General features: G+C 40.9%; 1 protein-coding gene across 1 annotated transcript in view; it reads left to right on the forward strand.

The window, feature by feature from the left end:
• The first annotated feature begins 940 nt into the window (after positions 1-940).
• Positions 941-16979, forward strand: part of PIK3R4 (phosphoinositide-3-kinase regulatory subunit 4) — a 32071-nt gene continuing 16032 nt past the window's right edge. Inside the window, exons 1-6 of the mRNA XM_015814360.1 lie at positions 941-1718; positions 4973-5106; positions 5235-5817; positions 6650-6784; positions 8104-8325; positions 10005-10178. Of these exons, the coding sequence (XP_015669846.1) occupies positions 989-1718; positions 4973-5106; positions 5235-5817; positions 6650-6784; positions 8104-8325; positions 10005-10178 (1978 nt within the window). The 5' untranslated portion in view covers positions 941-988. The remainder of the gene's footprint in view (positions 1719-4972; positions 5107-5234; positions 5818-6649; positions 6785-8103; positions 8326-10004; positions 10179-16979) is intronic.

A 16979-nucleotide genomic window follows, 5' to 3' on the forward strand; every position in this document is an offset into this window, starting at 1 on the left:
ACCAGGCTGCGGCATGCCAGTAACAGGTCTGTGCAAACAAGCAAAGCCCCATCTGCGGGATGCAGGCAGTACATGAAACCCACACCGCTTCCGGTCCGCAGAAAATCTCTCTCCACGGAACCAGTCCCTGGTGCTGAAAAGGTTGGGGACCTTTGTTCTAAGATTAGGAAATATTTTCACCACCTCAGGAGAAGGAGAATAAATATACAGGTAGTCCTCAGTTAATGAGTGTCCTGTTTAGTGACCATTCAGTGTTATTGACAGCATTGAAAAAGTGACTTTGTGACCAGGCCTCAACTTAAGATCAGATGATTGCCATTTACAAGCTTTATTAGCAATAATACACCTTTTAAATTTGATAACTTTAATCACTATAGATATACTGTAATGTCATACCAGACAGTAGCATAATCTGGCCCATAAAAGAATCCGTCCATTGTTTTATAAATAATGTAATTGTTTTAATAAATTACAATATAGTTTTGTTTGCTTCTTGTAAAAAACGATAAGGTTTAATAAACCACTTAGATCCTTGGAAATATTTTTAATAATTACCATGATTTAAAAATGTATAAATATGTTGTAAAATAAATTGGGCTTCTGTTGTAACCATTGATTTATATAAGTAGATATCAGGAAAGAAAAACTGTAATGACAGAAATTAATATAAGGACCCACAAAAACATATAAATAAAGTGGATTTTTTGTGAAAAATTTGGCTACTGAGAAACTGCTTTGAGTTCTGAAGGGTAAAAATATATTTTAATCAATAGTTTTATAGAGTTATAAGTTTTAGTTAAATTAATCACATAAATGAAAAAAAATTACTAAACTTATTATATTTTATTATAAACTATAAAGCAACTCTGTTAATAATTTGAATGGGAGAAGTGCATAATATCCTAGGTTGAGAACAATATCAGTCAAAGTGATAAAATAACTTTGTGTTTTTTAGGTGGCATAGTAATATTAAAGTGAAGAAGTTGCAATGGGGAATCAGCTGGCTGGCATTGCCCCCTCTCAGATACTTTCTGTTGACAGCTATTTCTCAGACATCCATGATTTTGAATATGACAAAAGATTGGGCAGCACTCGTTTTTTTAAAGTTGCCCGAGCTAAACATCGAGAAGGTTTAGTGGTTGTCAAAGTGTTTGCCATTCAGGATCCAACTTTACCATTAACTAGTTACAAGCAGGAATTGGAGGAACTGAAAATACGATTGCATTCTGCACAAAATTGTCTTCCTTTTCAGAAAGCCACATTATCTGAAAAAGCAGCCATGTTGTTCAGACAGTATGTGCGAGATAATCTTTATGATCGAATTAGTACCCGGCCATTCCTAAACAACATTGAAAAGAGATGGATTGCTTTCCAGATCTTGACTGCAGTAGATCAAGCACACAGGTCTGGAGTCCGGCATGGAGACATCAAAACTGAAAATGTGATGGTGACCAGCTGGAACTGGGTCCTTTTAACAGATTTTGCAAGCTTTAAACCAACCTACCTCCCTGAAGACAATCCTGCTGATTTCAATTATTTCTTTGATACTTCGAGAAGGAGAACATGTTACATTGCTCCAGAGCGCTTTGTTGATGGCAGTATGTTTGCCACAGAATTGGAGAATATACGAGATCCTTCCACTCCCCTGGTTGATTTGGTCAACAGTAATCAACGCAGCAGAGGGGAATTGAAACGTGCAATGGATATATTTTCTGCAGGTATTTCAAAGTGATAATAGTTAAGGATAATCTGTGCTTTGCCTTCATAGACAATGAGTAGTAAACACTTCAATTTTGAAAATTAGTATTGAAAAGTATGCTCTGATTTCTGGAAGAAGCTAGGGAAGCTTCTGTGCAAATTTGGGATCAACTACTACCCTAAATCAGTGTTTCTCAAACTTGGTAACCTTAAGATATGTGGACTTCAACTCCCAGAAGACCTAGCCAGCACACAATACTGGAATTTGGGGGATCTGTTCTCTAAAGCAATGTTCCTCAATTGTGGCAGCTTGAACCTATGCTGGCTGAGAAATTGTGGAAACTGAAGTCCACCTATCTTAAAGTTACGAAGCTTGAGAATCACTCTAAATCATCTGGCCATCATGTGATTAATTCAGTTTATCTAACGAATGAAGACAAATAATAAGTGTCCCAGGATAATGTTGCAGGATCCAGTCTGGGTCAGTCAACAGGACCAGAGGTTTAGTCTTTCAACGTTTGGACTTGTGCTGGAGCCCATCCTCAAGGAACTCTACCAGAATGTGTACTTTGGTCTATTATATGTGTAGTATTTATGTGGTGCCTAGTTGTGTGTGGCTTTTTATTTGTTGATGGCCGGCTATTAAGTTATTGGCTATTGTTTCTTTGTGCTGCCAAGTCCTTGGCTTCTAAGGACGTGATAAGCTGGTGATAAATAAAGCACTCTTGTTGACTGACTTGCAGATCTCGGAGGCTGCATTCTACTGCTTCCGAAATGGTTGTTATATTTATTAGAAGAAAGAAGATACAAGACTAACTATATGGCACACTCTGCCATACATCAAAAACATTTTAGAAGCAATATCTTCTGAGATTGCAAGTGGGCATTGCGCACTGCCCAGAGGCTACTATATGAGGATAGATCATGTATTGCAAAGATTGCTTGGAGGTGGGAGAAACTTCTAATGTAATCTACAGACAGGGAGGAAACTAACCACCAGATTGCAAGAACACAAACAAATGGTCAAACATGGGGAGGAAAAACTACGATGGATACAGCGAAAGGAATGAATATCAAAGAAAGTATAGTCAGGCAGAGGGAAGGGGGAAGAGGCACCATAGCACGGTATCGGATTAGGAGCCCCAATGTAAAACTTAATGAGGTGACACTTAACAATCCTGTAACTAATGGGAAGATAGTGGATACGGGGGAGAACGTCTCTAAGAGAAGGGAGGGACGAAAGGGAACTTTAGCAGGCAGCAAGGCTGACATCATTGAAACAAAAAGAGCAACCTTTAAATGTGAGAAAGGAGACCAAAACGCAGGTGTGGTAGGAATAATTAGGTCACAGGCTGATTGGTTGGGGCCGGTCACGCGCTCTAGGAGCCGAGCGCAGATGCTAAACAACCTTATTTAAGGTACACCCATAGACTGGCTTGTTAACCCTGATGATGCTGGGAGCTCCCAGCGAAAGCTTGGTTTTAAATTAAAGTTTTAAACTCTTTATTCTCCTGGTGATCGTGAGTTTTTACCTATTTTATACTATGAATTTACCCAGGAGTCACGTCTTCAAGGATATTATTGAGCATATATATAGATATAGATATAGATATAGATATAGATGAAGATTATTTGTATCTTTGTAGATTGATCTTCTAAGTAACCCTAAATAGATAAATAACAAAATTATAAATCATTTTGATAATATAGAATACTATAATAATAAAACAGAACATTTAAATAATATTTTTCTAGTATTCAATTTTCATCTGATTTTAGATTAGATAGTTTGTGCATGTTGTTTACTTGTATGAATCACTTTCAAGCTTCATTGTAGCTTCACAAAAGGCACAGGAGCTTTTTACATTACTTGTTGCATTGTCTTTGCTATCTTGTACTTAAAGCAACCACTGTATGTAGTTGCAAAACTCTTACATCAAATAAAAAGAAGTAGAAACAATATATTTAGGTTTTTAGCAAGCCAAATTGCATAATTGATCCTTTTCCTGTTATTATATTTGATGGCTTTCTTTTCAGTTGAAGTGAAAAGTATCTTCAGTGAAGGAGATGGGTTCATCTATGCTCCTGATATTATCAGTTGACAATAAATTTAAAGGAGGTGTTGGCAATTGTTTTAATGTGGGAGTAAGATGCTTTTAAAGAGAGTTATATGGATAGAGTGTCAGAATGATGCTCCAAGACAGGATTGGAAGTGTAGTGTACCTATTTTTAATTAATCATCATGACAAATATTTGATCATTGCACTTCCCATATATTCAGGGTCCAACCTTTCTTTAAAGTGAGCTTCCAAATATGTTTAAATGCTTTTGCTGCAACCAGCTATTGGGAAATCTATTATTAGAAGCTGCATATATCTGTCTATCAATTTGAAAAGCCAAATCTACATCTTTTACTTTGTTTTGAGCCACTACTTTTAATAGCTGTGGAAAGAGAATCAATTTTTTTGTTTGTTCTGTTTGTTTGATCTTTTCTGGATTTCTTAGGATACCAGGAAAAAAAAACCCCAATATGAGTAATACTTTTTTTCTCTCACTTCAACGAGGTAGGGTTTCTGTTTCTTTTAATAGCGGCGGTTGCCTTGATGGCTTCTAGATATTTTGGTAAAACTCCACTATGTTGGCTTAGGATAAATAGAAACTGAATTCCTTACTCCAAGTTTAATTTTCCATAAATCTCACTACCTCCTCTTTCCTAGCTGCAAGATGCAGACTAATATTGTACAATTAGGCTACTAAACACATGAGAATTATTAAGGAGGTGGAGAAAGCTGATCCTTTTTGTTTTTTACATGGTCTCAGAAATGTGAGTCCACATGATGGGTAGATCAATATGATCCCATTGCAGCTACGTTATATATGTGAAGAATGCTCTCTCATATTTTTAACAAATGAACACAAATTAATAGAGCATATGGGTTTTCATCTAATCAGGATCTTGGCGTGCAAATATGGAATGATTTTTTTTCATGTTAAACAACAGCCCGGTATGTGATATTTTTACTAGCAATCTAGAATAGAGCTGTCCAAAGCAGGTGGTTTTAGATAGCATTGAATTAAAAATCAAAATTTTCCATACTTGTAATTATAGGGTTAAAGAATGCTAATAGCATATTGTAGATAAGCCAGATCTAGTAGTTAGAAAACATAACTGATTTTGTTATGATCACCGAAGCCAGTAAATGTGGTTTAGAAATAATAAATATAAATAAATAATTCATAATTTTCTGCTCCTTATTTTCTTTCCTCCCCTCAGGTTGTGTAATAGCTGAGCTGTTTACAGAAGGTGTGCCTCTCTTTGATTTGTCACAGCTTTTGGCATATAGAAATGGCCTCTTTTCCCCTGAACAGGTCCTGAGTAAAATTGAAGATCGAAGTATTAGAGAATTGGTAAATAATTCTACTCCCTTTATGGTGGCTTACTCCATTTTTCTGTAGTTATTTAACAGCATTCTTTCTGAATCGTCCCTCTTCACTCTGCTACCTTGATCTCTTTTTTTCTGTTTTTTTTTCTGAAGGTTATTCAAATGATCCAGTGTGAACCTGAAAAGCGTTTAGCAGCTGAAGATTACTTGAAGCAACAACGTAACAATGCATTTCCAGAAATATTCTACACTTTCCTTCAGCCATATATGGCACAATTTGCCAAGGAAACCTTTGTATCTGCTGATGAGCGCATCCTTGTTATCCGTAAAGACCTGGACAATATAATCCACAATCTCTGTGGGCACGATCAGACAGAAAAGGCTGAGGGAGAGACAAAGGAAAATGGATTAGTCATCTTGGTGTCGGTGATAACTTCGTGCCTGCAGACCCTGAAATACTGTGATTCAAAACTGGCTGCCTTGGAGTTGATTCTTCAGTTGACACCTAAGTTAAGTGTAGAAATCCTACTGGATCGTATCACCCCTTATCTCTTGCACTTCAGCAATGACTCTGTGCCCAGAGTGAGGGCAGAAGCTGTTAGGACACTCACTAAAGTTCTGACTTTGGTTAAAGAAGTTCCACGGAATGATACCAATATCTACCCAGAGTACATCTTGCCAGGTATTGCACACCTGGCCCAGGATGAAGCAACTATTGTCAGACTAGCTTATGCTGGTAAGAAGTGAGTGTGGGCTGTGAGATAAGATGAAAAATTACTAGGACTCATTTGTTCATCTGTTATTTGTTTTTCTTGTAAATAATAAAGATGGCAGCTAATTATATGTAAGTGTGATTTAGATACTGAATTTTATTTCTTTATATGAGACTTTAAGTTATTAAAAATCAAGATTGATAATTGGATACAACTTTCATAGCAAGATTGTGGTTATTCTCAAGCCTTATTTATCCAATATGGGTTGTATAAGAAGGCTCTCTGCTACCTATATAACCTAATGGGACACTACATTTCCATTACCAGCTTATTTTTTTTATGAGACAAAAAATAAACTTATGGTATTTCTATTGGTATTCCTTGAGAATGCTTATATGGGACCAAGAGGCACTCTTAACAATAAATATGATACTACAAATTAGTCTTTTTCTTGTAGCCTGGAGAGGGAGTCTGGAAGGATAATTAAAATTACCCATGGAAACAGTAGTGTCCATATTCAGTGCACTACCAACTTTTTCCTGAAATGTACATTGTTATGTTTGTATTTTAAGAATGTAATAATTACTTTACAGGATTGAGGAAAAAATCTTAGTTCATTTTTCAGTTTTCTTTGGATGGTCATCTAAGAACCATTCAGAGTTTTTAGGTGAACAAGCCCAATTATATAAATATAGAGAGAGGCATCTTTGCAAGTTACCTAAAAAAATGTATTTTTTGAATGAAAGTTATTTTAGAGTGTTTGGAAGGCATTAGTGTGATTTCTATGACCAAGATTAATATAGTTCCGGTTATATTTATTCTGTGACACTTTTCTTTTTCTTTTCATCTTTGCAGAGAACATAGCATTGTTGGCTGAAACTGCTCTGAGATTTTTGGAGCTAGTCCAGTTGAAAACTCTGAACATGGAAAATGAACCAAACAGTGAAGAAACAGATGATGCAATGCATCCTAGTGAAAATTATGATACTGGTAATGTATTTCTTATACTGACTTACCTTAAGTATGATGTATATAATTTCCAGGTAAACATCTACAGGATAGGATTTCTGTTTTTCATGCTTTTTGAATGTAGTCTTTCTCAGCCTAGAACTTTCAAGATATGCTGGCTAGGAATTATGGAAGTTGCAATTTCACTATATCTGGCAGAATGTTTCCTGATTCCAAAAAGATACCAAGAATTCCCCTTTTTTTTTTTTTGAAATTATGCTATTTTATCGCTGGCTGAGGAATTCTGATAGTTGAAGTCCACAGGTCATAAAAGGGCCAAGTTTGAAGACCCCTGATCTACAGCATTTAAATAAATATTACACCAGTTCCACCTTGAGCAATAGCATAGACTTTAAATGCTTTGCTTTAAAGCCTACATAACTGATATTATTACCTGATGCAAGATGAGTGCTAACTTGGAAGGATTTTTGAATTGAATGGAAGTTGAAGCATAATTTTTCCCCCTCTCTAGCCACTCATGTTCTTTTTAAACCTACTTTCCATTATTCCACCCTTCCTAACCTGATTCCCTATAGATTTTTTGGAGACTGACTCCTTGAATTCCAGGGCATGGTTTTGGGCCCTTTTTCATAATTTCCAGAAGATTTAAAGAGTTGCTTCCCAGAGATCTCTCATTCTCAATTCCCATTCTTAGAATGCCCCAAAATGAATTGATACATTTCAACTATGTCCCAACCAATAACATCACCATGTCATAACATGTGTTTCTGAGACTCTCCAAAGGTTGAAAAGCCAAACTGTAGTGCCCAACCTTTTAGAGGTTTCCTATTTCTTCTGTAATTAAATTGTTTTAAGGTGATAGCAGTGTAAGAGCTGTGTATGTTGCAGCTCATATAGACTACGTGTTGTGAGGAAAATAATTAAGTGACTTGATCTTGGGTTTTTGATGGTCTGATAGCCAAATGTTATAAAGTATTGCTATAGCTCACGTTCAAAATATGTGAGAGAATGCTACATTAATTCTTATTTAAATTTCCCCTTAGCTTTGAAGTCCTGCTCCCTCTTTTATTTATCATATATTATGATACAATTTTAAAAGAGGTGGATTGTAGATCAGACTCTACTAGACTTTTTCTTTTGTACAATAGTACGTTGCATTTGTCACTCATGATGTCATGGCATAATTTGTTAAAATACATAATTCATTACATTTTCATAAATGTTAACAATCCAGCAAAGATAAAAGAAGAGATTACTGAACAAAAATAATATATTGCATTGAATGATAGTGAACGTCTATTCTACATTTTATCTGATCTGTTTCTGTGTTACTCTTGCAGAGCTTCAGGCCTTGCATGAAATGGTTCAGCAAAAAGTGGTCACTTTATTAAGTGATCCAGAAAACATTGTTAAACAGACTTTAATGGAGAATGGGATCACACGTCTTTGTGTTTTTTTTGGACGACAAAAAGCCAATGATGTACTTCTCTCCCATATGATCACTTTTCTTAATGATAAGAATGATTGGCATTTACGGGGAGCATTTTTTGACAGCATCGTGGGTAAGTACTTAGCAACAGAAATAATATATCCATTATATTATAGGAGGAATGGTTTTATTAATTGATGAATTAAACAGTTTTATATGTAAACAAATCCCTTTAATGTGAACAGCTACAGACTTAAATCACGTGAACCAACTTGTATTTATGTGCCAAAAGTCTCTCACAAGATGACCAGTCAGATGCACCATGAATATTGTATAGGTCAGGGATAGGCAACCTTGGCTCTTTTATGACTCGTGGACTTCAACTCCCAGAATTCTGGGAGTTGAAGTCCACGAGTCATAAAAGAGCCAAGGTTGCCTATTCCTGGTATAGGTAGTACTCAGGTTATGATGACAGTTGGGACTGGGATTGCTCCAGTAAGCAATGCAGTCATGAAGCAGAACATATTGTGACCATATCACTTAGCAATGGCTGTCAAAACATCACAACCTCATGAGTCATTAAATCATTAAGCTGGAAGAGGTGAGCGTCCCAAAAAGGAGTATGGGAGTGTCATGGGTCAGCCAGAGACGGTCGTGGGCAGACCACTAAAGAACACAGGCAGGCTGATGAGAGCCACAGGTGGGGTGGGGAGGTTGCTTGCAGGCATGTGGATATGCTACAGAGTTCAGGTGGGAGTACTGCAAGATCTTGGTATTGTAATAGGGCACCTAGAGAGGAAAAGATTTTCAACCTTTCCTGCTTGCTTACTTGCCCATTGCCTTTTCTTGTAAGAATCTAGGTGGGAATGTTTCAAATGGTGATCATATGACTGTGGCTTACTGCAGTGTCATAATCATGAGTAAGCACTTGGAACATGATTGCATAACATTAAGGATGCTTGATAGCTAAAATTGCACAGTCGCAAATCATTTAGTGCCATCGTAATTTTTTAAAAGAATTTTTTATTTTATTTCCAAAGTTAAAATACAAACAAAACAAAAAAATGAAATAAGACAAAAACATAGAAATGTTCATAAAAAGAAAAAAACATACACATAAATTGCCCCTCCCCAGTTGAATATTATGAATATATTTCAACAATAATAATTCCCTCCCATTGCAAAACAGGTTTACAATTTATAAACTTCTACAGCTCTATTTACTCAACTAATTTGACTTATCATCTTATCTACTGCAAAAAGAGTTAACAGGTTAAACCCAGCAGAAAAGTGCCATTGTAATTTTGGACAGTCATTGAAAAAGCGATCTTAAGTTGAGGACTACCAGGAATGGTGTAGACATATAGCTATGAATCATCCCATGTTGTCTACCTTCAGCATATGATAATCAGAAATATATTATGTTTGCATATTTAGCACTAATAATTAGTCCTCCATCTTAAAATTAATGCCACAGTTTAGGGAAGCATGGTCCTCCAGATATTGCTAAATTACATTTATAGTCCAGCCAGTAGTGAAGGATGCTGAGAATTGAAACTCAGTTACATGTGAATGGTCGTGAGCTTCCCATCCCTGATGTCTTCCATTAAGCACTAAAACAGTGCCAACAAATTCTGAAAAAGAATATGAGAAATCTATAGAAAACAGCTGCTGGTCTTAAAATAACATTTAATTTCATTCTTTTTCAAAATCAGATGAATTGTCTTTCAATATATGTTGAATTTAGTTTGTAAAAGAATTTAATCTTTTAGGAATTATAATTTATATCTTTTAAATCTACCTGGATTTTAGGTGTGGCTGCTTATGTTGGCTGGCAAAGTTCTTCCATTCTAAAGCCTTTGCTTCAACAAGGACTCAGTGATGTTGAAGAATTTGTAATATATAAAGCTCTCAATGCCCTTACCTGTATGTGCCAATTAGGGCTTCTGCAGAAACCTCATATATATGAGTTTGTGTGTGATATTGGTAAGTCAGCTCCCCCCCCCCCCCAGTTTCAAAAATCTTTGTATGGCATGTAATTTAATCAATGGTATATAGTCAGTCTCCCTAATTTAATATCACCCAAGCGATTTCCAGAAAATGGAGTTCTTGCAACTGTGGTGTGAACACATCCAGATAGTTAGGAAAGATTCTACTAGATTAAAATAGCTTTATCTAATTATCAGTTGACATATTTGCAATATTAAATTATCCTACTCATTCAAATGTAGTGAAATACTTTCCAAATAACTTTGATTAGTCATTGATAGCATTTTACATTCATAAAATTACAGCCTTCCCACACAATCCTACTGCTTTAACCTCTTTACTCACCAATAGTATAGGAAAAGGCATATAACTGCATCATGTCTTTTCATGGTAGTGCTAAGAACCATTCATCTGGAAGCACCCAAAAATCCACCATCAATAGGTATAGCCAGAAAGCTCATTCTCCAGCACTGGAGATGGAGGATCCACCCATGGGTTATGACTGTATTCCTGCCCAATCAGATCAAGCCAGCCTAAGTTGTCACGCCCGTCCTGGACCATAGCGATCCCAGATTTTGGCTTGATCTCGCCCAGGACAGACGTGAAAACTTGACTCTTAGGCAGGTATAGTCTTCCATTGGGGGATCCTCCATTTTATACCCCTTTAGCTGGGATTTTACTCCTAATTTAATTTAATTTAATTTAATTTAATCCTAAAGGAGAAATTTAATTGATGGGGGGATATTCTTGAAGGGGCTCCTTCTTCCTCTCCCCTCTAAAGTATTGATTCAGACCGGCAAGACAAAGGAAGATTCCTTTGTGCCGGCTGCATCTGAGGAGTAACGGCTGTTAGTCCTCCGAACTTTAAAATTTAAAGGGCAATCTACTTTCAACCAGAACTTACAGCTCCAGCTCCGAGGGAATCCAGAACGAAGGGACGATTTCCTTCGTACCTAAAAAGTTTAAAATTCCAGGATCTCCAAAACTATCCGGGGTCTTCTCAATATCTTCTGGAATCTTTGTTCCTCAGTCGGGGAATCGCCGACCGGAGAGCGCGCGCGCTTCCCCCATTCAGTGCCGATCAGCTGCTCAGCAGCTGACCTGCAAATCAAAAGCTCTATTTCGACAGAAGCTCCGCGGCGGGAAATTTAAAGCCCTTGCTTGTTTTTTTATTGCTTACTCCTTCGGAGTCGCCTCTTGTCTTTGTTTAACACGATCGCCATCTTGGGCAACGTGGTCCCCGGATCGGACCTTTACCTAATCAGCTCTGATTGCATGTAATCAATTGTTTAAATTAACTGAAACAATTCATTTATTAATTTGGAAATTGATTAATTTTAAATTAAGTAAGTAATCAGTTTGGAAACTGATTATCAGTTCGGAAACTGATTACGCTCTATTAATTGAATAATTGATTATTTTTTAATTAATTAAGTGATATGGTATAATAATTAAATGATTATTTTTTAATTAATTAAGTAGTGATAGCATCTCAATCACCTGATCAAGGGGGTGATTTATTGGGAATTTATTTCTTGTGTAATTGAATTAATTATTACTTAATTAATTGAATTAATAATTGAATTTATAATTAAACTAAATTAACTAAATTAATTAAGCGAGCTAGTTGAGTTGATTAATAATTAATTGATGATTGATTGATTATATTAATTAATAACTGGAACACTGAGACTCCCTTTACCTAGGTTTGGTGACTCTCAAGGAATTTCTAATCAGACCTATCCAATTGGATGAAGATAAGGAGTGACAACTGGACTAACAGAGGATCAGCGCTCATCTGGATACCAGACGCCCCTGTAGTGCGCCTTCCCTCATCCAGAACAGAACCAGCCGGATTCCAGACACCCCCTGTAGAGTGTCTGTCCTTATCCGTGCCAAAATATAGTGGATTACAGACGTCCCTATTAGAACGTCTGTCCTCATCCCCGCAACAGCCTCACCTGGGTTACGGATGCCCCCTTAGTGTGCCTGTTCCTACCCAGAGTGCATTGTTCTCCAGATACCAGGAGCTCCTTCTCGTGTTCCTGTGCCATCGGAGTATGGGCGATTCGGGCCCTGCAGCTAAGAGCGCTCTGCCATCCTCATCAGGACTACCTGGTCTGGAAGGCGCGGAGAAGACGACGACCAAAACCAAGGTAAGATATACAACCAAAAGCTCAAAAAGAGCAGACAAACAAACTGAACGGAGACACTAGGCCTTAGAAAGGGAGTTTTCCAAGGCGCAGAAAAGGGCTAGGCTGGAAACAGCTCAGTCCTAGGAGTTAGACCTGGATTTGCCCCTAGGAGCCCCTTCATCTCCCATGGGCATCTGGTCAGCGGGGGAATCCTCACATTCCACCGCACAGGACGGACCAAGCGAGTGTCCATCCATCCCTCAATCCATCTCCACAAGTGTTCCTCAAGGAACTCCCGAAGCCACCTTTACTCCTATGGCGGCAGGTTTGCGGCCAAACGAAACGGGGTACCTTCCCAATGAGGACCGCCTCGCCCTCCTAATTGCTCAAGCAGTTGATAGGGCCCTTGATGCTAGGAGCCAGACCTCTAAGCCAGTAAACACAGCTCCTCGCCACGCACCACACCTGGCCGAGAACTACAACAACCCTCCTTCCCCAGGTGGGTCATCAGTCTCTGAGACTTCCTACCTTACTCAGGTCGAGACTGAACACGAAATTCCAATGTCCGAAGAGGAGGAACTTCCCCCAGAGGCACCCTCCTTTAGCGGACTCTTCAATCCTTCCTTCTTTGTCACCTTAATTCGTAAGGCCACATCCACAGCTCACCTCGGGTCTGAATCCTCCTCAACCAACGTCCCAGCTGACCCGGACGCAGAGGCAGACCCGAATTTCGTTGAACCTGTAGCAACTCAACACCACATCCCCTGTCCCTCGCTGTTCTTGAGGGCAATTCACAGGCAGTGGGCATCTCCGGCCTCCCTCCCTCTCCCGAGTAACACTGACAAAAAATTGTACAGTGTTGCCAGGGAGTTGGAAGAGACCTTGGAGGTACCGTCCATAGACGAACCATTGGGTCCCCTAGTACCGCCCACGGCTATCTCAGGGGATCCGGCCACACTTGTCCAGTCCAAATGAGATCCTTGATCTGTGTCGTGTGGGTCGATGAGTTGATGTCTTATTCACTCTTGATGTCATTCATATAGAGGAGGTTGATAATGTTAGTTCAACTCTTGAATTTTTATACATATCCAGTCCTTGTAATTATCTGGCTGTGAGGGCTCAAGTTGAATGCAGAACAGCATCAGGGACAGTGTATTCCCTGACTTTTTATGCTGCATTTGATGACCATTTCTGCAAGACGTCTTCAGTTGACTTCCATTGTTGTTTTCCACAGTCCCATTGAATTCATTCTTAAGGTAAGTCCTTAAGAATGTGTATTGTGTGTCAGGCACTCACAGATCCCCTTTGGGGGCAGACTCTCCCTATTTGTCCACCAGTGGGAGGCCACAACCATGGACATTTGGGTGCTCAACACCATTCGTCACGGTCTTTTCCTGGAGTTTACATCCAACCCCCCAAATCGGTTCCTATCTTGTCCATACCCCCGGAACCGAGTAAGGAAAAGACTAATGAACGAAGCTGTTCAACACCTATTACACATAAGGGCCATAGAACCAGTACCGCTGGACCAGAGAGGTCAGGGATTCTATTCCATCCTCGTCGTCGTCCCCAAAGCTTCAGGGGGATGGAGGGCAATTCTAGATCTCAAGAGCCTGAACTTTCATCTTGCATATCGCAAATTCAAAATGCAAACACTACGATCCATCTTGGGAAGCGTAAGGAGAGGGGACTTTCTAACGTCCATCGACCTCACGGAGGCGTATCTCCACATTCCTATCTCTCTGGCCCACCGCCGGTTCCTACGGTTCGCATTCAAGGGGCGCCACTTCCAATACAGAGTGCTCCCATTTGGTCTGACATCGGCACCAAGGGTGTTTACCAAGATCCTGGCGGTTCTAGCAGCTCATCTAAGAATGGTGCCTGTCAGAGTCCAATGCTGTCTGGATGACATCCTAATCCAGTTATCGTCCACACAGTCGGCCGTGTCGGACATCGATCTGGTGGTAAAGCTACTCCAGGCCCACGGGTTCTCAGTAAACTTTCCGAAGAGCCACCTGAACCCCACAACAAGGCTGCTACACCTCGGGGCCATCATAGACACCGTAGAGTGCCAGGTATACCTATCACAGGAGCGCCGGGACAGCATACGGGAGTTAGTCCTCCAAACACGCAGAAGTCGGGCGGTATCGTTAGCCAGCCTGTCTCAATTATTAGGGAAGATGATTTCGGCCATAGCAATAGTTCCATGGTCCAGACTCCATTCCAGGAGGCTGCAATGGTTCATGCTCCCCTTCCAGAGGCAGAACCTCAGCGCATCCAAGACGAGAGTCAGGCTACCGCAACAGGTATCATGGTCCCTCACGTGGTGGCTATCACCAGCCATGACCAGAGGGTCATACTTCAAGGAACCAGACCGGTTGATAATCACAACTGATGCCAGCCTGTTTGGCTGGGGAGCACACCTACAATCGCAGTGGACCCAGGGATGTTGGTCCACCAGGGACCTCCATCACAACATCAATTGGCTTGAACTAAGGGCAATTCACCTGGCACTCCGCCATTTCCAAAACCAGGTGAAGCGTCGGCACATATTAGTCCTCACCGACAATGTTGCAGCCAAGGCCCACGTAAACAGACAGGGTGGCACACACTCTCAGATTCTCCTGAGAGTCTCTACTATTAGGATCATGGGCAGAGCACCATGTAGCATCAATCAAAGCCGATCATATCTCAGGGAAAGCAAATACCCAAGCCGACCTCCTCAGCAGGTCAACAATGGATCACTCGGAATGGCGCCTCCATCCGAGGATCTTCAGGGAGATTTGCCACCGCTTCGGCCTCCCCCTCATGGACCTCTTCGCGTCCCCATCCAACGCTCAACTGCCCCGTTTCATGTCCAGGTTCCCTTCAATGGGGGCGGAGCAGACGAACGCCCTCCGGAACCCATGGCCACAGGGTCTATTGTATGCCTTCCCCCCCTACCCCTTCTTCCAGCGGTGATACGCAAGCTCCTTCGGGAGTGGGCGGAGATTCTCCTGGTGGCCCCGTACTGGCCGTGGAGACCTTGGTTCGCCGACTTGATGAGTCTCTCTGTCGCAGATCCTTGGCGAGTTTCCCCAGAAAGGGTCTCCCTCAGCTAGGGCATTATCCTTCACCCGGATAAGATCGAGCTTGATAAGATCGAGCTTGAGCGCTCGATCTTATCAAGGGGACTTTGCTCCCCAGGGGTCATCTCAATAATCCAGGCCTCTCGTCGCCCATCCACGAACTGCATCTACGAGGCTTCGTGGAAAAACTTCCGCTTATGGTGCTCTGAGCAACAGTTGTCCCTTTCAGAACTCACAGTACCACACATTCTGGATTACCTGTTAAGGAGACTAGAGAAAGCGTTGGCCCCAAGCACATTGCGCAGACAAGTCGCCGCTCTGTCCACAGTACTCACTTGTGACTCAAAGGAGCCCCTGGGCCATCACCTGTTAATACATTCCTTCCTAAAAGGGGCCACCAACACCAGACCCCCTTCCGTGCACAGATACCCTTCATGGGAATTACCAAGGGTCCTGAAGGCGCTCACGAGAACGCCCTTTGAACCCTTAAGTACGTGTGACATCCGCTACATGTCTCACAAGGTGGCCTTCTTAATAGCTATCACATCTGCACGACGCATCTCCGAACTGGCTGCTCTATCGATCCGGGATGACCTATGCGTCTTCCTCAGGGATAGGGTAATTCTCCGGCTCGATCCCACCTTTGTCCCAAAGGTCAACTCTCTTTTCCATAGGTCACAAGAGATAGTCCTACCGGATTTTTGCCCTCACCCATCACACGCCTTAGAACGTCAATGGCACACTCTATATGTTCGCAGGGCACTTCGATACTATATCACGAACAGCCGAGTTCCGTTCATCCGAAGCCCTATTCGTTTCCTTTTACTCCTCCAACAGAGGTAGGAAGGTCTCCTCTTCCACAATAGGCAGTTGGATACGGGCATGCATAGCCGAGTCTTACCAGGCCGAGTCATTGCCAATTCCACAACGAATTACAGCTCATTCCACTCGCAGCGCAGCCACTTCTGCAGCATGGGCCACCCAGGCCTCCGTTGAGGAGATCTGCAGGGCAGCCACATGGGCTTCACCATCCCCTTTCATTAAACACTATAAGATAGATAGCTTCACCTCAGCAGAGGCCTCCTTTGGCAGGAGAGTTCTCCAACAGGTCTTATGCCAAAGTGCCACACTGGACCAGTCTACCACCCACCCTCAGGGACAGTAGGCTTTGGTATGTCCCATGGGTGGATCCTCCATCTCCAGTGCTGGAGAAGGGGCGTTGCCTTACCTGAACGCCTTTTCTCAGCACGGAGATGGAGGATCCACTCCCTCCCTCTTTTTCCTTGGGTCATTTAGAACCTGGGTTAGTTTAGTTTATGAGCCACTACATCTTGTGTCTGTCAATGGCTACGCTCGCGTCAAAATCTGGGATCTCTATGGTCCAGGACGGGCATGACAACTTTGGCTGGCTTGATCTGATTGGGCAGGAATACAGTCATAACCCATGGGTGGATCCTCCATCTCTGTGCTGAGAAAAGGCGTTCAGGTAAGACAACGCCCCTTCTATTTCCCAGATTAAAAGCAGATTTGAAAGCAGTCCAGCTGAAGTATCTACCTGTTGGCAGAACAGTATGTGATGACTTTTGCAATGAATT

This window comes from Protobothrops mucrosquamatus, unplaced genomic scaffold (genome assembly GCF_001527695.2).
Source record: "Protobothrops mucrosquamatus isolate PMUCROS unplaced genomic scaffold, P.Mucros_1.0 scaffold243, whole genome shotgun sequence".
Taxonomy (NCBI): Eukaryota; Metazoa; Chordata; class Lepidosauria; order Squamata; family Viperidae; genus Protobothrops; species Protobothrops mucrosquamatus.